This window comes from Aplidium turbinatum, chromosome 14 (genome assembly GCF_918807975.1).
Source record: "Aplidium turbinatum chromosome 14, kaAplTurb1.1, whole genome shotgun sequence".
NCBI classification, from domain to species: Eukaryota; Metazoa; Chordata; class Ascidiacea; order Aplousobranchia; family Polyclinidae; genus Aplidium; species Aplidium turbinatum.
In genome coordinates, this window is record NC_137485.1 from 18,774,357 (window position 1) to 18,799,216 (window position 24,860).

General features: G+C 40.0%; 1 protein-coding gene across 3 annotated transcripts; it reads left to right on the plus strand.

Annotated features, from left to right (window-relative positions):
* The first annotated feature begins 1,531 nt into the window (after positions 1 to 1,531).
* On the plus strand, positions 1,532 to 21,026 carry LOC145783451 (ADP-ribosylation factor GTPase-activating protein 3-like). 3 transcript variants are annotated; one of them, XM_082595328.1, is made up of 8 exons: positions 1,532 to 1,697; positions 15,626 to 15,783; positions 16,375 to 16,506; positions 16,887 to 17,009; positions 18,148 to 18,360; positions 18,495 to 18,582; positions 19,085 to 19,279; positions 20,090 to 21,026. In XM_082595328.1, the coding sequence occupies exons 1-8, from the start codon at positions 1,584 to 1,586 to the stop codon at positions 20,102 to 20,104; spliced, it is 1,038 nt and encodes a 345-aa protein (XP_082451454.1). In that variant the 5' UTR covers positions 1,532 to 1,583; the 3' UTR covers positions 20,105 to 21,026. The 3 variants fall into 3 exon arrangements, with proteins under 3 accessions (XP_082451454.1, XP_082451455.1, XP_082451456.1); XM_082595329.1 differs by having other exon boundaries at positions 18,504 to 18,582; XM_082595330.1 differs by having other exon boundaries at positions 18,169 to 18,360.
* Positions 21,027 to 24,860: the final 3,834 nt, after the last annotated feature.

Genomic DNA, 24,860 nt, shown 5'->3' on the forward strand with positions numbered 1-24,860 from the left:
ACCAGTTACTGTATATGCCATGGGTGCTTTTTGCTACAATTGACTTTCTAAAAAATAACGCGTTAAAATATGTTGTAAAAATTTTGTAATTTGCAGTGTGCGGTGCGGTGCAGTGTCAAAGTTCGAGATAATTTGCGGTGTGCAGTGCGGTGCGCGAATAGATGAGTCAGTTGCGGTGCGGTGTGCGGATAAAAATTTTGGGTTCGCTGCATCTCTAGTTACAATACATACCAGAGTTGCCAACTTGATCTTTTTTCGCTTTTTCTGGCTTTTTTTCAATTTTCTTCGATTTTTATATTAACAATAAAAAGCCAACATAATTTTGGCGTTTTTGGCTTTATTTTTTTTTACCTCGTTTTTTTTTTGAAAAGAAATTCAGTCAGGGTCAATCGGTTTAAGTTTCATTAAGTTTTTCAGCATTTTCCTGAATCTTGATCTAAATGTTCTTCAGTGACTGGTGATAGTATTTTCTTGATTGTTTGTCACTTTGGTTTGGTTAACTTTCTGTAGTCAATTCGCAGGAGGCTACTTAAATACGGTACGTTGGTCTTGGTAAGTTAGGCTGGTTAGCAATCCCAATACCCTAGTCAGTAGTCGCATAAGGTGTGTATCCTGAAAATGCGAAAACTGATGATGTTTGGTGCCGCTTTCTGGCCAATACTGGAATCGAATAAAGGTTATGATGCTAGATGCATCATTACGTATAAAAAGTCATCTCAGTATAGAAAAAAAAATTTGCAAAGATTTTATTGTTACTCCAAAAACGAATTTTTAATTCTTAAAATTCTTCTGAACATTTGCTATTGTATTTTTCCGATGACTATGATAAGCAATACGTAATTTCTACCTTATATTTGGTTGTAGCAGAGCTCTGGTTGTAGTGTCAGACCGAATGTCATTCTGAAGCCGAAATGTCATATTCTTTCCATGAATGTCATTCTGAAGCAACTAGAAAATTTTCTAGTGTTTTTTCTTGTTTTTTCATTAACTATGTTTCTGTACTGTCGCAGAAGGAAAACTTCTGTGGGACACTATTTAGTTGTGCATTTTTTATCTGTGTATGTTTAATGATTGAATATTAATTGGCTTTTTTCAGATCTTTGCTGGCTTTTTTAAGCCTTTTTGTGACTAGGTTGGCATTTTTGGTGAAGACAGGTTGGCAACTCTGATACATATTTACATTACTCAGAATACTCACCAGTCACAGAGTCACTACCGCCCGGTACTCAGTCTTCAGTAACATAGGGAAACGTTCAAATATTACGTAACGCTTTTTTTCCGAATTTTTGACCCCCCCTCCCCCATGTAACGCTTTTTCACTACGAATTCAGCACAAAAAACTACCATTCCGTACTCGAAAGCGTTACGTAACGTTTTGCTTGAACCCCCGATGTAACGCTAACGTAACGCTTTGCATAAGCCCCCCTCCCCCTCAAAGGCGTTACGTAATATTTGAACGTTTCCTAGTCATAAATTTATTCTCTACTTAAAAAAAATACTTAGATTTATTCCATGTTTGTTTCAAGTTGCATCTAGCTTACTAGTTATGTCAAAGTGTGTACCGTATATATGCAAATTTTATAATGAGTAGTCATTTGGCCAAGAGTAATATACAACATGCGGTCCCTGCAAGTTCTGTGCAATCAAGTATTGCAACATCAACAATCACGAAACGAAACGCAAAGCTAAAGAAAGGAGTAAGTCCTGATTAAATGAATACTAGTGCCTACTAATTTATGGACAAAGTAGCTATTTTCTCAAATTCAATTCCAAGATATGTTGTAATTAACACAATTTTTCAGGAAAATAAGAAACGCAGTGGCTATTCTTACCATATATATATTGCAGTACAGGAACCAGCTCCAGATCTTACTCTTTGTCATGTAATCTGGATAAGCAGAGGACACAGCTTGTACTAACCACATGCAAATCAGTACCGGTGGCTATTACTGCAGTAAATGATTTTATTTTAACCCTCTGTCCATAGGCGCCGACTCCGGGTGGGTGGCGCCCCCCCGTGAATTTAGCTCGGGGTGGCTGCCCCCCGCAAATTATTTAAGAAAAATCCTAAAGCAACTGTTTGTAAGTTCAGATTTGCGTTAGTTTGACCTTCATTGTGGATCGATCTCAATTAAAAGATCTACTTGTTGCAACAAGAGCGCTGCTCCTAAGATAACAAAAGAAACAGAAGTACGGTAGCTGATAAACGCCAGCATGGTGCCGTTGAAGCATAGTAACAATGATTGAAAAACGTTTTTCTTGATTTTTTCCGCTTTGTTTTTTCTTGGCAGTGTCGTGTCAATAACGAGGTGCAGTTTGCTCAGTTTAGTATCTACGCGTATTAAGAGCTAAAGTTCAAAGTGACTAGCATATAATTCGAAGTAGCCTACAGGTCTCGAAATTCGTTTTTGTTGACGGCGGACAAACGTGTCCGGTCTGAGCAGCTATCTCGGCGGACAAATCAAGTCTCACGGCGGACACACCAGTTTTAGCCTTCAATCGTCATGCTTAATCACTTTACCTTGATAATAAGTCTTTGCCATTTCAGAACTATAACTACGGTTTTAGAAGGCTTTTTAAAAAATCAGTAAAGTCACTCTGAAAGGCTTTCATCAGACCAACGACTTGCGCTTGAAGAGTCAAAGCGCCGTGTAGCTGGTCAATACGTCACATAACTGATTGACTTCCCCCGAACGAGGTCGTGTGGCTTATTGCGTCACAATACTCTGGGCAGGAGTCGGAAAATTTCTACACTAACGCTACTATTTTCTGCTGTGCAAAGTTTCACAGGCTTTTTCTTTAAGTTTATTTTTGCGTGTCATGTGAGCGAAAGTGAATTTTCCTTGGGTCTTTTCTTTTTTACTGTAATACCAAAACTAAACAAATTTTGTTGCATCTTGCTGTAATAGCCTACTCGTATAATCTAATTTAGTAACCAACCTTGCCGTATCATTATTACTCGGAGATCAAAGCCAGACATTGTGATGTAAAACTTGAACTAAATTGCGTGTGATTAGTGTAGAAGTACCTGTACTCCTATCCATTCTTAGCGAAGAATTCACCTTTGTTACGCTGATTCAATGTCATCAATCGTTGAAGCAACGTAAAAATTGAAAGTTTTCCTCCTTGAATGGAAGCTTAGGGATACAGTATTCACATTTTCTAGATGCGCGCTAGAATGCGCTGGAAAATATATTACAGTAGAATTTGCCTATAGTGACACCTAAAGGGACCGCGGAAAAAGTGTCACCATAACCAAAGTGTCACTATAGCCGAATTCTACTCAACTGTTGCGTGTATGCAAACGGGACTTTGCAACAGGTGTCACTATCGGTGAAGTGTCACTATAGCCAAAGTCACTATAGGCGAATTCTACTGTATTGCAACAATTGTTCAGGCTATGCAATGACGATTTGTATCGCTAGTTCCTGTGTTATTTCTCGGCTGACAAATATGACCGATCTAGATGGTACTTCCCGCGGACATCACATGCTGTGACGGCGGACATGTCTGCCATGAATATCAAGGCCTGAGCCTACATTATAAAGCTTGGGGATATACAATGGCAGATAGACGCAAACAAACATCAGCATTTTGAATGTAAGCAATCAGTCGGCTAGAAAGTTTGCCCCCCCGGCAATTTTCAAAACCCGGCGCCTCTGTCTATCGTGGGGTCCAATGGACCCCAAAACAAATTTCGCTCTGCGATTTCTCAGGATATATAGCAGATGCGATATTGATATACCTTGACTTTTCACAGCTTTGCTTAATCTTCAGGACAATATAATAATTATTAATCTCAAACAAAAGTTGGTAGCATAGAAAAAAATAACAGCATCTTGTACCGTGGGGTCCAATGGACCCCAAGCCTGCTGCATTCAAAGTAATCTTATGTTACAACAGCACTAAAAGAGAAGTCGACACTATTGACAGAATGGTTAAGAAATACACTTCCAAAATAATAACGTGAAGATGGCCGATAGCTCCATTTTACAATATGATTGATGTCACTGAGCTGTCAATGCTTTTGCGATATGGCATCAATTGCATTGGCAAAAATAGCAGCACAACATTCAGCATGAAAGAGAAGAAAATTTTAGATCCAACTAGGAAAGGAGCTTGCTGGATTACCAGCTTCGACTTCAATATCAACAAGACATCTAAATCCGCAACAAAATAAAAGAAACAGCTGTGGAAGATCAGGCGCCAAAATCAAACAGGCTAGATGCTATCTTTGCGAAAAACACAAACCCAAAAATGCAGACAATTTTGTACTACTTGAAAACTCAGCGTTTGCCAAGAACATTTGCAAATCATTTGCAATGAATGCGATAATATATAAATTCACAATATTTCTTGTAAAATAATATGTAGGCCTAATATGTGTTTTTTAGCCAAATCTCTCAATAGTTTGATCCGCCCCAATAGCTCAATTGGTTTGCGCGTGACTTCTGGAACGAAGAAACTTCAAGATCAAGTGGCGCTGGTTCGACTCTTGGGGTGTGCACTTGAGCAACGCACGTTATGGACTGCTCTCCAATCTCCATTCAGCGGCATCTAATGGATGGAATAGTTCCCCGACAACAACAGGAAACTTCACTCTGCCAGTCTTGGTGACCGGGCCTGTGTCAGTCGTTCAAACTAAAGCCTCTACAAGTATGCGAAACTGCCATGATTAAGCTCTACAAGAAGCTTTCCCAGTCCGAGGATAAAGATTCAATCAATCAATATTGCTCAAGAATAGAACAATTCCGTATCAGCTTGGTTTGTGCATCGGCTACTGTATGACTTGTTTGTTAAATTTCGTGTATTTTTGGTTTTTCTACAGTGCTTATAAGTATGATTTTTGTAGTCTGTTACGTCCTTTCCTATTGAGCTTTAATTTCATCATGGGAGCAGATTTTTTTTTGTCCAAAACAAGCATAGCCGTATGAGCCAGGGGGTAGCTGCCTCCCCTGTTGTTTCAAAACGTCGCAAAATCTTGCAATTATTTGGGCAAAAATTGCTATATAAAATGCTACAAAATTGCATGAATTAAGAAAAACTATAAATTAATATCTTTTACCTATCAAACTAAGTACAGCCTCTTTTTTGCACAAGAAATGTGCGCAAAATTTTCATTTGGCACACTCGTATTGATGTATTATATTGCATGGTGATCAAACTGTAGTACGAAATGCATTTAACCAACTGCATCATGCCAATTTGGGCAGCCACCAAAATATGTCTCTAATACTTTTGTGAAACTGCCCAAATCAAAACGCAAAATTTGCTATATAGCTAATTTTATTAATTTTTACAAATGCATTGTGTTGATTTGGGCAGCTGAAAACATGAAATTATCTGATGAAACTGATAGTCCGTTTATGCAACTCTCCAAATTAGCGTGAGGCAGTTTCCCCAAACAGGGTTACCAGATGTAAATTTGGCAAGGAGCCAACTGCACGTTCAAAAAGAGCCAAAAAATAGCCAACTTTTAAAACAAGGGGCCAAAAATAGGGCCAACTCAAGTTTCAAGTACTAAGAAGCAATTTCACTGAATTAGCAACACATTCTTAGGCTTAGCAATATAGCTAAATATTTCACCAAAACAAAATAACTAAAGTAATACCTTAGTTACGGAAATAGTTACTGTGTACCGTACACAAAAATAAGGAAAATCGACAAACATTATTGTTTGAGATAGGAATCAATCAGCCAAACATTTCCACATTCAATTCACTATCATCCTTCCATTCGAGTTCACAGCATACACAATGTCTGTGGTAAGTATTTCCCCAATTACCGTACTATTGTATTTCCTACCGGTACGGTACCGCTCTCATATCCTGCTTTCTACTTCTTTGGCATCCTAGTTTTTCTGGATCAAGTTCAACAAACACAATTGAAATAAAATAGTATAGGTCTGTATTACACTGCCACGGTAGCCTAACTAGTGTTATTGTGTTACAACCTTCACCAGAAGACAAGGCAAAAAGAATCACTTGCAAAAAGACATTCTACAATCCCTCACATTTTGAAAACGGCCAAACAAGGCCCAAAAAAAGCTAAAGGGCTAAACTAAAACTTAAGAAACCAACTGGTTTTCAAAAAGGGTCAGAGAGCCAACCCAAAATTGGAAAGCTAACTGGCTTTCAAAAGACCAAATTTCTGAAATTAGCCCCAAAAAGGCCAACCTGGCAAGCCTTCAACTCACTAAAAAAAGGTCATGCTGATCTGATTCTGATGTCGAGCCGGGTGTGAAAAGAAAACAGAAAGTCAAGTCACAAAGTGAAAAATCAGAAAGTCAAGAGTTGCCAAAAAACACGTTTTGACTTCCATATTGCTGAAGCTTACATTAAAATCTAGGAAATAGTTCTCAGCCTGCTCATAAAAAGCCAACAAAGAGCCAACGGGCCAACCAAAAATTTGGGGGCCAAACAGCTTCAAAAAGAGCCAGATTTTTGAAAGTTGGCCCCAAACAGGCCAACCTGGCAACCTTGTCCCCAAAATGAACAAATTCATTAATTTTTCCCATTTACATAACTGTATCGTTTAGATTTGGGCAACAAAAAAATATGAAATTATCTGATCATAGTCTATTTTTGTAACTGCCCAAATTGGCATGATGCAGTTGCCTCGGCATCAAAATTTAAAAAGTCTTTAGTTTTTTCATAATATCCATAAATGCATCATCTTGAGTTGAGCAACTACAAAATATGAATTTATATAAATCTGGTTAATACTTTTATAAAACAAGTCGGGTGGAGAGGTTACAGTACTTTTTCAACCATAAACGGACATAGCTAAGCAACACTACAACATTTAACAAAAAAATGTTATATATACCTGTTAAATGTAATGTTGTGGTGTTGCTTAGCTTTGTTTGGTTACTTTTATAAAACTACCCAAATTAAAATGATGCAGTTGTGCCCCCCAAAAAAAATATTTAGTTTGTTTATGCAACTGTGTCATGCTAATTTCACCAACATTTAAAATGCTACTGCTGAAATATATAATCTCAAACCTATCATAATATTGAAAATTGAATGAGGCTGTTCACCAGGCATTAAATTAAATGATATGAGATGTTCTACTGGTGCAAATTAAGCTAAACTATCACAAGATGTATACAGTGACAATCTGCTTTTATTCTGACGTTTCGTCAATCAGACACGACTGACTTCTTCAGGGGGCTAGACCAGGTAGTGACTACCTGTCTAGCATGGCAAAACACAGGACATATTGCTGAAAACAACTAAACATGCAAAATGAAAATTCAACTTCTGGACAAAAACTTATCGCGCGCAAAGTTTGAAATAAGTTAGAAATTTCTTATTCTTATTTTTCTTATTTTAAATTTCTTATTTCAAACTTTGCGCGCGATAAGTTTTTGTCCAGAAGTTGAATTTTCATTTTGCATGTTTAGTTGTTTTCAGCAATATGTCCTGTGTTTTGCCATGCTAGACAGGTAGTCACTACCTGGTCTAGCCCCCTGAAGAAGTCAGTCGTGTCTGATTGACGAAACGTCGGAATAAAAGCAGATTGTCACTGTATACATCTTGTGATAGTTTAGCTTAATTTGCACCAGTAGAACATCTCATATCATTCAATCATAATATATTCATTTATTTCAAAGCTTTCCAAATTCAAAACTTGCCATGCAAGCTGGCAAAATATTTGCTTTGCAAGATCTTGTGTAAAACCATATTTGTTACTGCTACCTACCATGCCAAAGTGCAGAAGCATCGAGCAATGCACATTGCACAAGCAAGGTATCTTCTAAGATGAATTCAGTAGTTTTATCTTGATTACTTTGGTAAGAAATTCTAGCTAGCTGGTGATCTTGTTATGTTAGTTTTTCACTGTTATCATGCACCGCATATATACATTATATTTGGGCAGTTTCTATAAAAGGGTGCAGATTTGGGCAAATTTACGTTCTGCCCCCCCAAATGGTTTGGTCTCGTACGGCTATGAAAACAAGTATTGTGAAATTTGGGGTCCAACGGACCTTAACGGTAAAATTTGCACATTTTTTTTTCGGTAGACAGAGGATTAAGTGCCCAAGTTAAAATTATGACTTATGCCTCTTAAGAAGTCCATCATAGTCTGTGGTGGATCCTGTCCATTGCCAATAAATCGGTCAACGAGGCGCATAATGCGGTTATCGTCTTCTTTGCATTTTCTTCATTTCGCTGGCGGTTCGTATCCAATGATCATTTGTTCGTAATCCGCATCACGTAACTTTTAGATTTTACAAAGACTAGACCGTCGATGAACTTCCACAAGGATGGATGATCCATCCCCAGTTCTGTCTGTAGTCTCCGGTGAGCCGCTTCAGCATGACTGTTTGTTCTGTCCTAATCATAAAATCAAATAAATTCCTAAAATAAAATCATGTACTGCAATACCGGTAATAGCTACTGAATTGCATGTGGTTAGTATAGCAAGCTGTGTCCTCTGCTACTGAACGTCAACTGATATTTTTTAATCCGAATGCTGTAGATGCTGCGTAGGCGCATCAGCAGTTTACAGAACACATTGTAACTGACAGTCATTACATTTTAAGACTTGAAGTCACACGGAATCAGAACTTCGCAGTGGTTGCCAGATGATTCTGCTGCCTGTCGCTTACACCGAAAAATGTTTCAACAGAATGCACCATCAGCATCAGTATTGCGATTGACAAGTTTCGATAACGGTTAGGGAGCGTTCATAACTGACGTCAACCACTTTTTGGCCATTGTTTGTCTCTTTTTTGAAGGGTTTCTCTTAAGCTTTACGATAAACCGTGACGCCACAAAGCAACTAGATAAATTATATAGGTCACCACCATTCGGTATGGCTAAACTTTCGCTACCGTCGCACAGATGGTCTCGCCCAAATGGGTTTCACCCAGATGTCGTGTACTGTCAGTTCGACGCAGCCCAGAAGCGCAATCAAAGCGACTCAAATGTTACTGCTTTTTTTCTGCAAATTTTTGATTTGAGCACAGACCAGTTTCATATGTAAATATGAGCAATAATGTTAGATTTTTTTTAATTTGCTGGAATTTAAGAATATCTCTGGGTAAGCTTGCATTTGTTAGACGGAGATGTGACCACAAACATGCATGTGATTTTTGTTTGGAAGTGAACAAAGACGGTTATTTTTCTTAAATGTATTAACAAAAGAAAAATGATCGAATCGCAATTTCTGCAACAAAATACACAACGTAAGATTGTTAAACTCAACACTAGAACTAGAACAAAAGAAGCTGTTGTTCGCTAGCCTGCCAGAATGAAATGATACAAATAGAACAGAGGACTGCCTCGCGGAGTACACGTGACAAAAGGAGTGCAAAAGTAATCAAGGAAGCATGCTAACTGCAGGCATTTGTGCATCCCCCCCAGCTCGTAAGGCGAAACTGTAGACTTACGAGCTCGAACCCTTGATTACCCATTGACCAGAGGATGCGTCTAAATCCAATGCCGGCCGTCGGGACCGCGTAGAACGGCGCAAAACAGGCGATTTTTCAATATGAGGGACTCCACTTGTGGGTTCGGTTAGTTCCACTGAATCGAAAGGTAGCGGCTGCTTTGGAGGTTCAGGTGAGTGCTGTGGCTCACAAAGCTTCGGGCTTGAGGCTGGTGTGGGGCAAGAGAGTGCAGGCGGACTGTGATCTGCATCGAGAGGCAACATCGGCGATTCTCCAATTTCTTGGCTAGGGCCTATCTCGAGATGCGGAGGGTGGGGAGGGCAGTAGTCCGTTTCAGGAGGCTGGGCAAAAGAAGATGATGGGAGGCTCTGTGGGTGGGCATTGATGTTTGGTTGAGGAGGGATGGAATCGGCACATGCTTTAGTATGTGGAATTACTCGCAAGAAACGTCGATTCCGTTTTGTGATTCTGCCCGACCCGTCAACTTTCACTACATATTTGTCATGCGGCAACGTTTCGACAACCATTCCCACTTTGTCCCATTTTCGAGGATAGTTACCGTTTTGGTTTTGGATAAATACGCGGTTTCCACATTGTAAAGTACGTAAAGGACGAATATGCTGAGACAGCGCCTTATCGGTTCGACCAGCTCGCAGGCGAAGGGCGTCTTCCTTTGCCTTCCATGTATCCCGCCATGTACGACGAATGTGACGATTGGAGAACTTGACTAGGCGGTTTACAAAACCGAATGCGTCCCGCAGAGGGTGACCGAACACGATCTCTGCTGGAGAGATATCACAGTCGGGATCAGGTGTGTTACGCAACTGTAACAATGCACGTAAGAAGGAATCGTTGTTCAGGTCTCCGTTTGGGCTTACATTGGTCATGAGCAAGCGTTTGACAGTTTTGACAGCCACCTCAGCTCGGCCATTAGATTGAGGGAAGTAAGATGACGATATGCGGTGCTGCACACCCCAATTTTTAAGAAAGAGTTCAGTAACGGCAGCAGTAAATTCGGGACCCCCATCGGTAGATATTTCCTCAGGAACACCAAACGTGGCAAAGTACGAGCGCAAAAGTTGAGTCAAAGCAGCTGCTCCTGCGGCACTCGATCCTGATGGCGTGGCAAATACATCCGACCACCCCGAGAATCTGTCCCCAATGACCAAAAAGTGACGGCCCCCATAGTCAAAATAATCTGCAAAAATTTTCTCAAATGGTGTAGCTGGGGGATCACATGGCGTCGGGGGAGGAGCTGCTTGAGATGGAGCATTACGATTACATGATGTACACGAATCACGAATAGCATGGATATCATTAGTCATACCGGGCCAAAATACTATAGCACGTGCCCGGCGTTCCATGGCAGACACACCTTGATGACCAGCATGCAACGTTGAGAGTACTCTAGGCCTAAGCGATGGTGGTACAACAATACGATCATGATATAGAATAACGTCGTCTTCAACAAAGAACCCGTCACGATAGGGGAGATATGGGCGAATGTCGCCGGTGTTGGGAAAGGTGAATCCCGTTTCAATAGCTACCATTAACTTGCTAAGGTTTGGATCGGCGGCTGTTTCCCGAACGATTTCAGACCATTGCAAGCAAAAGGTATGGGCGGCATCTGCCTGTATGGTAGTAACCAGCGCCATTTCTGCTACATTATTTTCTGCACACGACGCTACAGCAATGAGATCGCATGATACTGGATGACGTGAGGCAGCATCGGCTGCGCAGTTGGTTGTGCCGGGTAAGTGTGCGATATCAAAGCGCCACATTAGTGTACGCTGTTTTAAACGAAACAGGCGAGTGTTAGTGATTTCGTCCAACGTACGGTCTCCGAATATTTTTACCAGTGGCTTATGATCCGTTACAATAACCAAATTATCACAGCCTTGCGTAAAATACTTTGTCTGTTCTAGGCCCCACGCAACTGCTAGGGCTTCGCCTTCTATGGGGGCATAACGTCGTTCGGCCGATGAGAGGAATCGGGATCCTGCAAGAGTCACTTTCCAACCTGATGAGCAGCAGTCCGGTATAGTGGAAGCACACACGCAATGTTTTTGGAGAAGGAAATATCCGATGCCTTTATTAGACCAGTCAGGGCGCAAACATGTTCGACGGCAGGGGTCAAAGATTTTTACCCCATGGCGAATAGCGTCAACAATTGCTGATTTGGAGGCGGCAAATGCGGAATCCAGCTCCTGAGACCATTCGAACTTATGCTTTGGGCTAAGGAACGGCTTGAACGGTGCCATTAGGTCACGCAGTTGAGCATAGTTTCCTACTTGGTTGATTAATCCGAACCAGCTACGTATGTCTGTGATATTATTCGGGACTGGAAATTCTTGGATGGCGAGCAAGTATTTAGGGAGGGGCTCGACCATTGCTTCTGAGATACGGAATCCAGCAAAATCTACGGTGCGTTGGGCAAATTGAAACTTGTCAGGGTTAAGGACAATGCCCGCCCGTCCCACTAAAGTGAGGAATTCTATGGTTCGCCACCAATGTTCTTCCAGTTCGCTATCATAGAACACTGTGTCGTCGACACAGCGTTCTTTGCGCACAAAATCAGTTAATATGGTATTGAAACGGCGATTGTAGCCATCCCCAGAGGATAGGAATCCTTGCGGTGCCCTAGTGTAGCGCCATCTTCCAAAGGGAGTGATGAAAGTTGTGAGGTGCCGATCAGAAGGACGCAGTGGAACACTGTGATAGCCGTTCCATGCGTCAGTCACCGATTTCCAAGTGTTTCTGGGGACACGACGGGATAGCTGGAATGGAGCTTCAGAGGCGAAGGTTTCTCTCTGGCAGAATTTGTTTAAGGGGGAAAGGTCGACAGTACGGCGTGGTGAGCCATCATTTTTGCGTGTGATAACCATACGATGACACCATGTGGTGGGTTCGCCGTGGGGGACTTTTTCAAGGATTCCCAGAGCCTCGTCGCGGAGGAGATCAGCGTGTACTTTTTCTTGCCAATGCAAGGGGATAGACGCTGGTGTATGAACGGCCACTGGCTTCGCGTTGGGGTCAACATGTATTTCTATGGGAGGACCAGCCATACAATGTAGCGCACGGTGCGGGCAAGTGTTGAAAGTGGATGCGGCGTACCTCTGGAGTAGCCAGTTTGCCATCTTGTCATTGTTTTCAGGTGTGCACGGGAACGGAAGCTTGGTTGGGGGAGCTGGAACTGCACCACGTTGAGGGCAAGTGCACGACTCCAGTTGCTTGCTGGGTAATGTGCAGCCACCGTTAACAAGTCTGACGACGTTGATTTCTGGTTCGATAAGATTGTGCGCCATTTCTTGCTTGATCTGATGTTCCCCTAGAGTTGGGAACTTCGGGGATAGGGCACCTAAATGCAATAGTGTGTCATGAGATAAGTATAACTTGTCAACGTCTTGACTGATGTAAATCATGCTCCGACATTCAACATTGCAGCCGTGCGCTGTACCCCGAATGATGGCACGAAATGCTCCTGTAATGGAAATAGTAGAGCGATTTGCAGCTATTAGGTTTGGTGCGGGTACAAGGGTCTCTTGTCCAAAGCCGGATTGCACAAAGTTCTTCAGTGACCATACATTTATTTGGGCACCAGTATCTGCGATTGCTGTTACTTGTGCTATCACGCTAGTGTAATTGCCATGATGACATGAGTCATCCATAGATATGTCTACCCGAACTGTGGGATGTTCTCGCATGCGGGATGGTGTCCAATGCCCTTTTTGGAATGTGTGGTGAGGACCACGAATTGTTGAGCACATTGGGTCTCGGGTTACGATGTCAGTTTGTGTTGAGGCAAATGTGCCTATTTGAGGTACAGTAGGTGCTGCACAGAGTGCTCCGACTGATGCATCTTTAGGAGGAGCACCCCATTTGTTTTTATGACGAGATGACCGAAAGCATTCAAGACAAAGGGAATAAGGCGTAGTGTTCCAACCTCTGCGGCCTTCTCTGTAACGATTGAATAATCTATTGCATTTAGGGCAGTGAGTTTGTTTTGACCAATTGGGAGAGGAGGGTGCTGCCTGGATGTGTCCACGGTCTCTTGGAATAGGGCTTTGGCTTTTCTTGCGCTTGAAAGTCGACATTGCCGAAACGTCATGAGATGGTACTGCATTGCGAGCCATTTCTTTATTCTCGACAAGGGCGATGATATCGTTAATGGGAATCGACAATACTTTGTCCATTCCCATCATGTCGCGACGAATCTCATCGTCAGAAATTCCACTGAGTAGTGTGTCTCAGATCATGTGATCTGTATAACTGACTTTCAGGCCGCAAGAACATTTAGTGGTGAATGCACATATATCCGCTTTTCCTCGAGCACGAGCTGCAAAAGCGCGAAATTTTTCATCGCGCATTTGGTGCATAGCCATAAACTCTGTCCGTAACACCCCTGTGGCGACAGGTATAACGGCCAGTTGTCGCATTGCAAGCAAAAGTTCATCTGCAGGTTTACTCACTGTTTCAGCGTCAGCTTGGAGAAGGCTGTCCCCTAGGGCTTGGCCGGTACATTGGAATAACTGGGCTGAAGCTGCTTCATCAGAAATTCTGCAACCTTCTTTGAAAGCCTTCCATCTTCTGGTGAACACGTTCCATTCTTCCGGAGAAACTCCAATGTCTACAGTAGGTCGAATAAGCTTCGGACCAAGGTTTACGGGCGCTGGAACGCTGCGCGTCGTATCAGCATGACTGTACGTGTGACTTTGCAGCACCACACAAGCAACCGCTTCGGGCACGTCGGCTGTTTCAAAATTACAGTTGGGAAAGGCGCATGTTATCACCACCATTCCACAAATTTCTTTAGATTAACCTTATCCTATTGCGATTCGATCATGAACAAAGACGGTTATTTTTCTTAAATGTATTAACAAAAGAAAAATGATCGAATCGCAATTTCTGCAACAAAATACACAACGTAAGATTGTTAAACTCAACACTAGAACTAGAACAAAAGAAGCTGTTGTTCGCTAGCCTGCCAGAATGAAATGATACAAATAGAACAGAGTACTGCCTCGCGGAGTACACGTGACAAAAGGAGTGCAAAAGTAATCAAGGAAGCATGCTAACTGCAGGCATTTGTGCAGGAAGCACTACATTTTTGCTGTTAACAGTACAATACGGTAACTAACAATATTTGTTTAAAAAAAAGTTCATCAAAGTAAGATTGGGTAATTTTTTTTATAGCTGTTGCCTTCATATATTTATCAGGCTATGCAACTTGACATTTCTTGACACCACTTGTGCAACTTTACGTTTCCCTAAAAGATACAGAGTTGACATATCCAGCACACCTAGGCACGTATTGAGTTCAAATGTCATGCTCGAGTGAACATGTGCAGTTTGTGCACATAGCCTCTTCCACTAAGTTAACTATTTATTGATTAAATTTATGATAGGCCATGCCAGCAGCTTTTCATCTACACAATCGGGAAACTAATCGCGAGCTACATGTCCAGAACAATGGAAAATCTCTGTCCTTCTGCCCCAAACCAAAATCTCTTGGTGTGACATTAAACAGATCCCTCACATACCGCCACCATTAGGTGTCAAGAAACTGACATCACACGCTTTTTATTTTTGACGTTTTGTCTAACTCTATCAGCATGACTGACTTTATCAAGGAGGTTAAAACAGGTAAAACTACCTGTTTTGCAGTAAATCGCACAATACAAAAGTATATTAAATGAACTGAAGAAATTTATAGGATACAAAGTTTAAAAGGTATTTGATTGGCAAACATAGATGATGCGTAAGACAGAGAAAATTGGAGGCAAGCAAGCAAGCTTGATTTAACTTGATAGATAACAATTGAAACACAGGGTGAAAATTTAATTAATGTCATATTAATGATGAATTAATGAAGTTTAAAAAAAAGTTAAAACATTTTTGTAAAAAAGATATTGGCAGTGGAATAGGTAGTTGCAAATCAAAGTAGTTAAAAGGTTGTTTGTATTTGCCAACGGATTCCAAAGTCTGGACTGAACTAATTGATCAGCTTAATTTTATTGACAACGTGGCATTGTGTCACCAGCATGTACAGCTGTTTATTGAAGTAACGTATTTTGTTATAACATTTGATTGATATGCTATCTCAATAATTAAGTTGGTGTGCAATCTCAGTTGGCTGGTTGTCTTTCTTATTAGATTGATTTTTATAAAGGTACCAGACTACTTTATGCATCAAAATACAGGAAATACGTCAAGTTTTTTTTTTAGTTTGGAGCAAAAAGATTGGGTGGATTAGCTGGGAAGAAAGTTTCTAAAGCAGATTTTGAAACTCTTGAAAAAATTGCCAAAGAGCATGATCATGTTAAGTCGTCATTACCTTCTACAACTTCATCACATATAAGTGGCACTGAAAAGAATCTTGTCAGGTTTGTAACAGTTTTATACCGTACATTGCTACATGTGCATTGTACCGGAATGGTCCGTTTCGGTGAGTCCGATTTGGTGAGTCCAATCCCTATTCAGTGATTTTTTGAATTTTTTTTTTTAAATTATTGGGTACCGTAACCGAATTATCATTGCCGTTTTAGGGTTAGTTAGAGGTTAGGAACTCACCGCATCGGACTCACTGAATAGTAGCAGACCCACATCGTACAATGGTTGAATGACTGTTGGTTAAATGACACTTCATAGAATGACTGTCTGACATATTGCTTTGATATAATTCCTTTAAAGTACCAGTTTACCATTCTCCTTTTGGTTCCATTATTAAATAGTTGTGTGACAAACTCTCGTTTTGGTCAATTATCATTCGATAATCGATATGTTGTCAGATCAAAAGTTGTAACAGGCTTGTAGATAAGCACTGCATAAGCTAAGACGTGTAAATCACCTGAAAACATAAAATACGGTAGTAGCTTTACAAAGACATGTACATTAACAATGATTGATGGTATTGGTGTCACTTATTAAAGAATTCTGTAGACCCAGTGTTCATTCTGTTGCATGTCTGATTTCAGTGAAGAGTCTGTAAGATTAGCATATCAAGACATATCACTAAAAGAAAAACAAGTTGATGCAAGACTAAATAATATGGATGAAAACAAGAAGGAGCAAGCCAACAGACTAGGCATGGGAATGGGAAAAAACAAGTAAGCTTGCAAAGACTGTTATTTTGTGCCCACTGCTTCATTGGTGTAATAAATCCAACTGCGTATTCAATCTTTTGGAATTGTTTTACATACTGTATGACAATTAATTTCTATGCTCTCTACTCGAACCCCTTGTCCTTTGGAGATACAGCAGTTACTAACACGTTGCAAATACTGTAATGGGTATGAAGAACTTAATGAAAAAGATTGATAATCATTTGCTGCCTTGCTGGTGATTTACATTACTACTGTATTCATATATCGGATTGTTTGGAATGTTTGCGTATTGAAATGGCTAAGCTTTGGTGATGTATTTTACGGTAATCTTCACTTGCCTATAAAATCATGGTTTTTATGCACCTTTCCACTTATGCTTTCAGTGCTATTTCACACACAGTTGACTTGATCACAATTGATCAGGTAAACCCAGTAGCGCAACCAAGAAAAAAAAGGATTAGCCACAATGATGACTCATATTCCAGCTGTGTTTCGAATACGAAAAGGTGAGAGCAAACCAAGTACGTCAAGCAACATGTAAAAATTATATATTGCAAAATATTTGTATCCTCATTTACATGATTGGCTTGATACTCAGCACATACTGGTGTGGTCAAAGACATTGGTATTTTCTATTTTGTAACTATGTCAATAATGATTAAATGTCTATTGCAAAAAAATAAACCAGTCGTTGTCAACTTTCCGCGGTCTGTTGCTGTGGAATGACCCGTTTCGGTGCGGCCTTTTTGGAGATGACTGTTTGGATGTGAACGTTCTCGAACGTTTGTTCGTACTGAGTTGCAGTGAGGTGAATGCGCATTAGGCCAAGATAGTTTCTATTATCTTGCGAGTAGTTTGAGCATCTTGATAGAAATAACAGAACATACCTTGACTTCGATTTTGCGATAGAAGGCATCTTGATTTCATGTTTAAGTTGAACTATACGCTTTTCGTTTAAATTGAAATCCGCATGGTAACTATCGGTGTGTATGAAGAATGAAATGTTATCAAAGAAAAACTTCATGCCAACATGGATGGATAGTCTAAAAACAAGAAAACAGATATATTTTGGCCACTTGGTTCGAATTGATTCTATTCAAAAACACTACCGGTACTTGAAAGGAAAATGAATGCAAAACAAAATAGGGACAATGGACAAACCACCAAGAATTTGGACGAATGATATTAAAAACATGACAAAGTTTGACTACAAAACTGGAATTGAAAAATCGCACAACAAATGTTTTACCAAACCTCTATTCGAGCTGCGAGAGTTACTCGCAAGGTAACAGCTAAGCAACCCACCTCACTGTAACCCAGAACGGAAATACACGTAGAAGCCTAAATGACCCCGACAATTTCTCTAAGCTGTTGTTTAATTGCCCTCCAAAGAATGACCAGTGGCTTCCTGAAAGGCTACTAGGTTCTCATTAAGAAAATGTGAATGAGACATTGCTGTTTTTAAGTTGCTTGAACTTTTCATATACGATTTATGAAATTATTACGACATAAGCAAGTTTGTATGCTTATATTGTAGTGTCAAGTTTGATGATGATGAAGTTCTGAAGGTATTGATAAGAATGTGTCATTTGTGTGCTTTGTTTGAAATGCATTCCTTTCTAAACATTGAATAAACTTACCAAGAGATCGCCTTCACATTCCCAGATGGGATGCAAAGGATGAGAATGAGGACAATCTATCCATGAGCAAAATAGATTTTTCCTACTCTGAAGAGACAAGGTCTTCACTACTTCATCCAGCGCAGAATTCTACAGTGATGCCTATTGTGCAGGACCACAGTGATGAAGCGAACGCATTTCAACCAGCAGAGCAATCCAAAAGCAAGACACAAAGGAGGTACAACGGTCATACTTCATTTGTGCATGCTTTCAATATTCTTTGACGTTGATTCAACGACATGTGACGTTATCGAGATTAGTTGTTGATGTCCTGTTAGCCTCCGTCATCAAAAAAAGTTAAAAACATTTCAGTGTTGAGAGGTCTTTGGATTCCAGCATGGAAGCGACGAGCGGCAAGTACAAAAATGCAAAGGCAATCTCATCAGACATGTTGTTTGAGGTAAGTTGTCAGGTAATTTAATTAACGACTGTAAAGTATAAATGGAAAATATAATCAATATGGCTATTCAGATATTTGAATAATCACATGTTACAAAAGTTTCAAGTTGAATCGGCAGTGAGTCGTGGCTAGGATTTGGTGAGACATCCCCAATTAATCTAAGTCGTCAAGCAAGTTTTTTTTCAATAGCTTTTTGTTTCGTTGTAAAAATTGCAGTGATTTGCTTCGTCAGTGAGTGATCATTTTCTGGAAAATTCGGCTTTGCATTGATTCAACGTCTGGTTGGCGGCGATTTTTTACCAACTATTTGACGCTTATCTCATCATAACCCAAACAGCAAATCAGTCGTGTTTTGCATTGATTCAACATCTGCAGACGTTAGTAGTTGATATTGATGTTCCGTGTATTTGTGTGTGCCCTGCAGAATCGCATTAGGCTATTACAGTATATGCATATTCATTTAAAAACTTCAAATGAGTTGTTTTTTTTTTTTTTATTGTAGCCCGGCAGCGGAGAAAGGTTGAGAAAATTTAAAGGTCGAACTTCGATTTCTAGCGACGATTTTGTTGATCAAGAAACTTCCAGGCCACCTAACGTGAAAAAGGGCAGCGAAATCCGGGGCGGAATGAAGGAAAGTGTCCGAAGTGTTGCCGGCAAAATATCCAGCATGGCGTCCGGCATTGCGGTCAATTTGAAGGTATGAAATGTCACAAAAGGTCAATATTCCAATCAAGTTTGTGTTCGACGAGAAGTTTGTTTGAAGGCAACAGTTTTGGTCGTAGGTTTATTTTGAAGTATGATTTTAAGCGAAGAATCGCGATTGAAGCAGATTCAAAGCTCATGTCATTTTGTTTTGTTATGGCTTCGCAAAAGATACAATCATTTTCGATAACAGAAAGCGACGGAAATGGAGACCTGGAAGTGATCTTGTCAATTAGCGACTACATGCTGGCGCCGTCTTTGTGTTGTCCCGGGCCTGCCAATACTGTAGCGCTATATTCAAAAACGCTTTTTATTTGGTTTCATCTCGACCGATTAAAGTTCGTTCGTAGCTTCGTTAACGAGTGTTCAGCTTTGTGCTTGTTTTCTCCCTCATTGGAGGGGGCTGAGAGTTTGTTCTTTTATTGGCCCAGGTTGTCGCTATTTTTCCCGACTTCACTGATATGCTACTGAGGGGCAGCCAAGTTTTGGTCTCAAGACTGAAGGCATGCAAAACTTCTGCCTTGTTGGTGTGACGAAGAATGGCCATATGATGGGTGGTTTGCCCTGTTGGTGGGCGCAGAAGGGTGTGCAAAGAAGATTTGTCTCATTGCCTTTCGACCAAAAACAGGCCTGGCTTCATCATCCAGGGCAGCGTCTTTCCTTTAAATGTTTGTCGCTTGGCGTTCCTGTTCAGTAATGTAGCTTTCTGCCAACCTTGTGCTAGAATGTAGAAAGAACTCATCTTTTCATAAAATTTATTACCGATTTTTTTTAGTTGTTATTGAACTATCATTTCTTTTTCTAGGGTCGATATGGATGAAAAAGAAACGAAAAATGGCTACAAATTTTGATAGTTTGAATAGCAAACAGCTAACTCTATTTTTACGCTGCATCAGTGTATCAGAATATTTGTATTTGTATATTAAACGGATATTAGCTTATCTTTAAGAACTATACATTCAAGCGGCTCTTTTTGCAAGCTTTTATCAGTCATAATTTGTCACAATTTTTGATATTTTATTGAATTTGATAACTTCTCGCAGTAGTCAGTGTACGTTAAATAAAAGGATATTCAAAAGCACGAATATGACAAATTTGATCGAACAGTTGTATGTCATTTAAGTCATAATTTGTGCCCATGAATATGATGTGAAATTCCACAATCGAAAAGAGAAAACTATAATAGAAATGCTGCAAAAATCGTAAAGTGTTTATTTACTCCTTGGATTGCCATAATTACGCTGCATTACGAGCAGGCTACGTCCATTGTTCTGAATTGCAATTTTATTGTCATCAACTTTGGATTGCCCTTGTGGTTCCACCTTGCTATATTGCTACTTCATCTTTTCATTTGTAAAAAAAGAAATAATGAGAATGTTTTTATTCAATTTCTACTCCGTATCTCCAGCTACTGTTGCAACTTGCTATTTTACATTGTGACGTCACCGATCGTGCAATCAAGTACCGTGTTCAATCAACTCTGTCGTCGGCCTTGGCGGATAGATCAGCCCCACTTGCCTGAATTGTCATTACCGTACATGCCAAACTGTGTTATGTGCCAACTGTAGATTAAGCATTTGTTTCTTTGTATTTTTGCACCACAAAAATATATTATTATTGTCGTGGTTTGATGTTGCCTGACGTATATTCAAGGTAACAATATTTGGCGTTTACAAAACGTTGTTTTGCATGTTTTATGTGTGTTTCATTCATTCAGCTACTGAAAGAGAGTACAAACGAGCGTGAAAAGTCTGTTTATTTCACAACCACAGAGTGATCAGCAACATACACTTTGCTTTCACTGACCTTTGAAGTCTTACGCGTTTGGTATAACTGAATTCTCAACATGAATGCTTTCCTTTTTCATCTTTATGCAGAAGTCCATTAGCATAAGTTTGTATAGCATAAAGCCAGGAATGTAAGTCCGATTTGTTTGTATCAAGCCAAGTGGGAAAAAAAATAACATAATTGGCGCAGCCTTTTGAACTGGTTAAGTCGGCTAGTTAGGCTGGTAGTCCTACTGTCTCAACATAGATTTAGGTTCTTGATGAGGGCTTACAAAAAGTCAAAAGTGTGTTCGATCTTTTATAAACATATCAATTACTAGATTTAACTCGAGTATGTTGCTTTGCCAATTACTGGGCTTAACTCGATTAGCAGGGCTTCTCAAACTATGGTCGCAAATCGTAGTTTTAAGGTGGCAACCAAATTAAAAGTTGCCTGCAGTGGATAGCAGTTTGTTCGCGTGACTTCTGGAACGAAAAAGCTTCAAGATCAAGCGGCGCTGGTTCGTAAGCTTGCGAACTGTTTGAGCCGTCTTCGCGCCTGGAGCGTTCAAACGTTTTAGTTCATTTGGCGAAACAATTAAACAAAGTTTTGACAATCAATTCGAAGTTAGGAGTGGCCAATGGGACAAGCTTCATCAGCCTGCAAGCCGAATGACGTCTCTGCGGCATTTTTAACAGCTCGAACAAAAGCAGAGCGTGGGTTTGGTAAGGTGAACATTTTCATAGAATAAACGTTTGAACGCTCCCAGGCGCGAAGATGGCTCGAACAGTTCGCAAGCTTACGAGTGGTGGTTTACGCAAGATTGCAAAAATTTGAATTTATGTTATCACTTGATTGTGGTTACAGTTTGTAGTTATGATATCTAATTGTCCAATGATAGCCTATTGATGTGCATAATTTTTGTTTTGTGTACATGCTAGCCAAGTTTGTCGGCAGCAGTGGCCGAGTGGTTAGCGCGTTGGGCTCCCAGTCGAGAGCCTGCATGTTCGACTCCAGCCACCCGCACTTGCTGTTGTTTCTCTGGGCAAGAAACTTTACGATAATTGCCTCTACCAAGTGATCGATTTCGAGTAATGGGTAGTACCAAATTTAAGTCATAAGTAGAGTAGACAACAGGAAACAGACATTGCCGTCAGCTGCAGCGTGGGTCAAGTGTACGTCGGAAGGCGTAGCCTACACCGATGCATAGCGCTCAAGTCCGCTTTCCCTCAATGCAGGATAAAGATATGAAAAAACAAACAAAGTTAATGCGCAATACGGCAATAGGCTAGTCGTTGTTTTTCTTATTTTGTCCGTTCTTCATGTAGCCTAACTTTTTTATGTAATAGGCAATAAACTTATGAAATATTAATAGCCTACTTTTGTAAAAACATAACAAATAGCCTACCACTTTAATAAAGCGATCAAGTGAAAACAGCCTCTGCAAAACAAACATTCTCGTGCAGTAACACGGCATTGTTCAATACAATACAATGCAGACAGCATAGTTACATTAGTTATAGCCTTTCAGTTGAACGGGCAGATTTCGAGTTTTGCATCCCGTAGCCAAGTGTCAAGCTATCCCTGGTAGCCTATAGCCCAGACGGCAGGCTACACTACATGTTCTTGAACAAGTTTGTTATTTTAATTGTGTAGCCTAATTCTGTTAGGATGTAATCAATTATGCAATACTTTATTGCCAAACCTGCTTCTAAAAGATTTTTGTGTTTGTGCGATTGTAGAAACGTCTTTGACTTGTTGACCGGAAGAATGAGTTCTGGTAATGTGATATTACCATGTAGTTTTAGATAGTTTTTGGTCAAAGCAAACCTGTTATAAATAGGCGCGTGATTTGAGTTTTGTTAAGACTTGTGTATTACGGGGATTAGAAGTTGTTACGAAAAGTATGTTGAAGACGATTGTAGAGTTGTAGCCAGGGGCTCTATCCACTTTTAGAATTCGGAGGGGCGGGTGATTTTTAGACAGTGGGCTAAAATCGTCATAGTCATTTCAACAACAACTTTCAACTCTTCTTAGTCATTCCAACCACTCCAATGAGTGGGGCGGAGGAGGGTGATCACTGTCTGATCACCTCCCTTGGATAGAGCCTATGGTTCTAGCCGATATTGATTAGATTGTAAAAAGTAAAAAAGATTGTAAAAGTAACTGCCAATTATAAAGTAGCTGTTGCAAGTAGTAGGCTAGTGTATATTTATTTTGAAATCGACGAAGACGTTTGCTGTTCAGAATTTGATTTCTTCAGCCTACGTGCTAGAAATGATGAACAATTTGTCATTGCAAGGATTTCATCTATCATCTCTTGTAGCCTAAACTATTCTACCATCCATTTGTTTGACTGTTTTACGTTTGATGCGGCATCTCAATAAACTGGCATCCAGGCCGGATAGCGACTGTCAAAACAGCGACTGTCATAATGGCGACTTCATAATAGCGACTTCATAATAGCGACTTCATAATTTTTGGATTTATATCATGCCAGTCAGCAGGTTTTGACTTGGAGGCCAAATTTCGAGGTCGCTGTTTTTAATTAATCGAGTTCTTGATGAATCGCTGTCGTGTAGTCGCTCTATTGACAGTCGCTGTTTTTAATTAATCGCTGTCGTGTGGTCGCTCTATTGACAGTCGCTGTTCTGACAGTCGCTATTTGGAACCCGAGCCCAATAAACTACGTCATCAATCTTTCCAAAGTCTCTTTATAGCCTACGTGTAAAAGATAAAAACAATTGTTAAAAATATATGTTCATGGTCCAATGGCCATTGCAACGTGCGAAACATTTTTCCATACACTTTTGTCGCTTTAAAGATTTTTGTATGTATGCGATGCCTATAACTCCTAACTAACCAACTTCCAACCGCTGCCAGTGGAAAACGTAGTTTCACCACACTGAAATTTGTGAAGAATTGTTTGTGCTTCACCTTTAACTCAAAGCCGATTGAACAATTAACCTGGTAATGCTGTGCATCAATTTAGACGTTGAAAAAATCTTTATCATTTGATGCTGTGATTGGTATTTTTGTATTAGGCTACAAAAGGTCCAGAAAGGATTGAATTGAATGCTTTGTTGAGCTGTTTTCGTTGCTTGTGTGGTGTGTATAATTTCTTCTAGAATCTAGATAAAATAGTGAATAATAGCCTAATGGCATTTTTATTGAAAGTAGGTGGAATAAATTTTGAACATTTTTATATTGAAAGAATATAATATCTTTGTATGGTTATAGCCTAATATCGTTACAATGTTAAAATCGAAAGTTTAAAGGAATTCAATTTCACGCTGAGAAAAGTAGACTAAGTTAAGCTTAAGAGACGAATATGCAGCGCATGATATAAATTTGTTTTCATTTTTGCTAAAAAAATTTTTTGGAGGCTCCATTTTCATATTTTTTTGCGATAAGTCCTGATTTTTCTCGGAGGCCCTGTCTGAACAGGGGGCAAAGAGATGTTGATAATAAACATTGTCAATTGATCATCGCTTCTTTTTGAATGAGCACCAAACGGATAAATAGTTTATTAACAAACTCAAACGCACTGTTAAAATTGGTTCCCTCAAAATAGCCTAGGCCTATGTATTGAAGCTGTTTTCAGTGGCCAACTTCCAAGTCTTGAGTTCCAAGGAGGAAACTTGCTCAGGCCGACAATTTTTACTATTTTTCTTCCTTAATGCTGAAAAATTTTCTTGATTTCCGCTTTAAAATTTTTATTCTACAAAGGCATTTTTGACGAACATCAAGCATTTAAACTCAGGGCCATTGTGAGGATAATTTGGGCATAGTAGGCTACTAATCAGGGC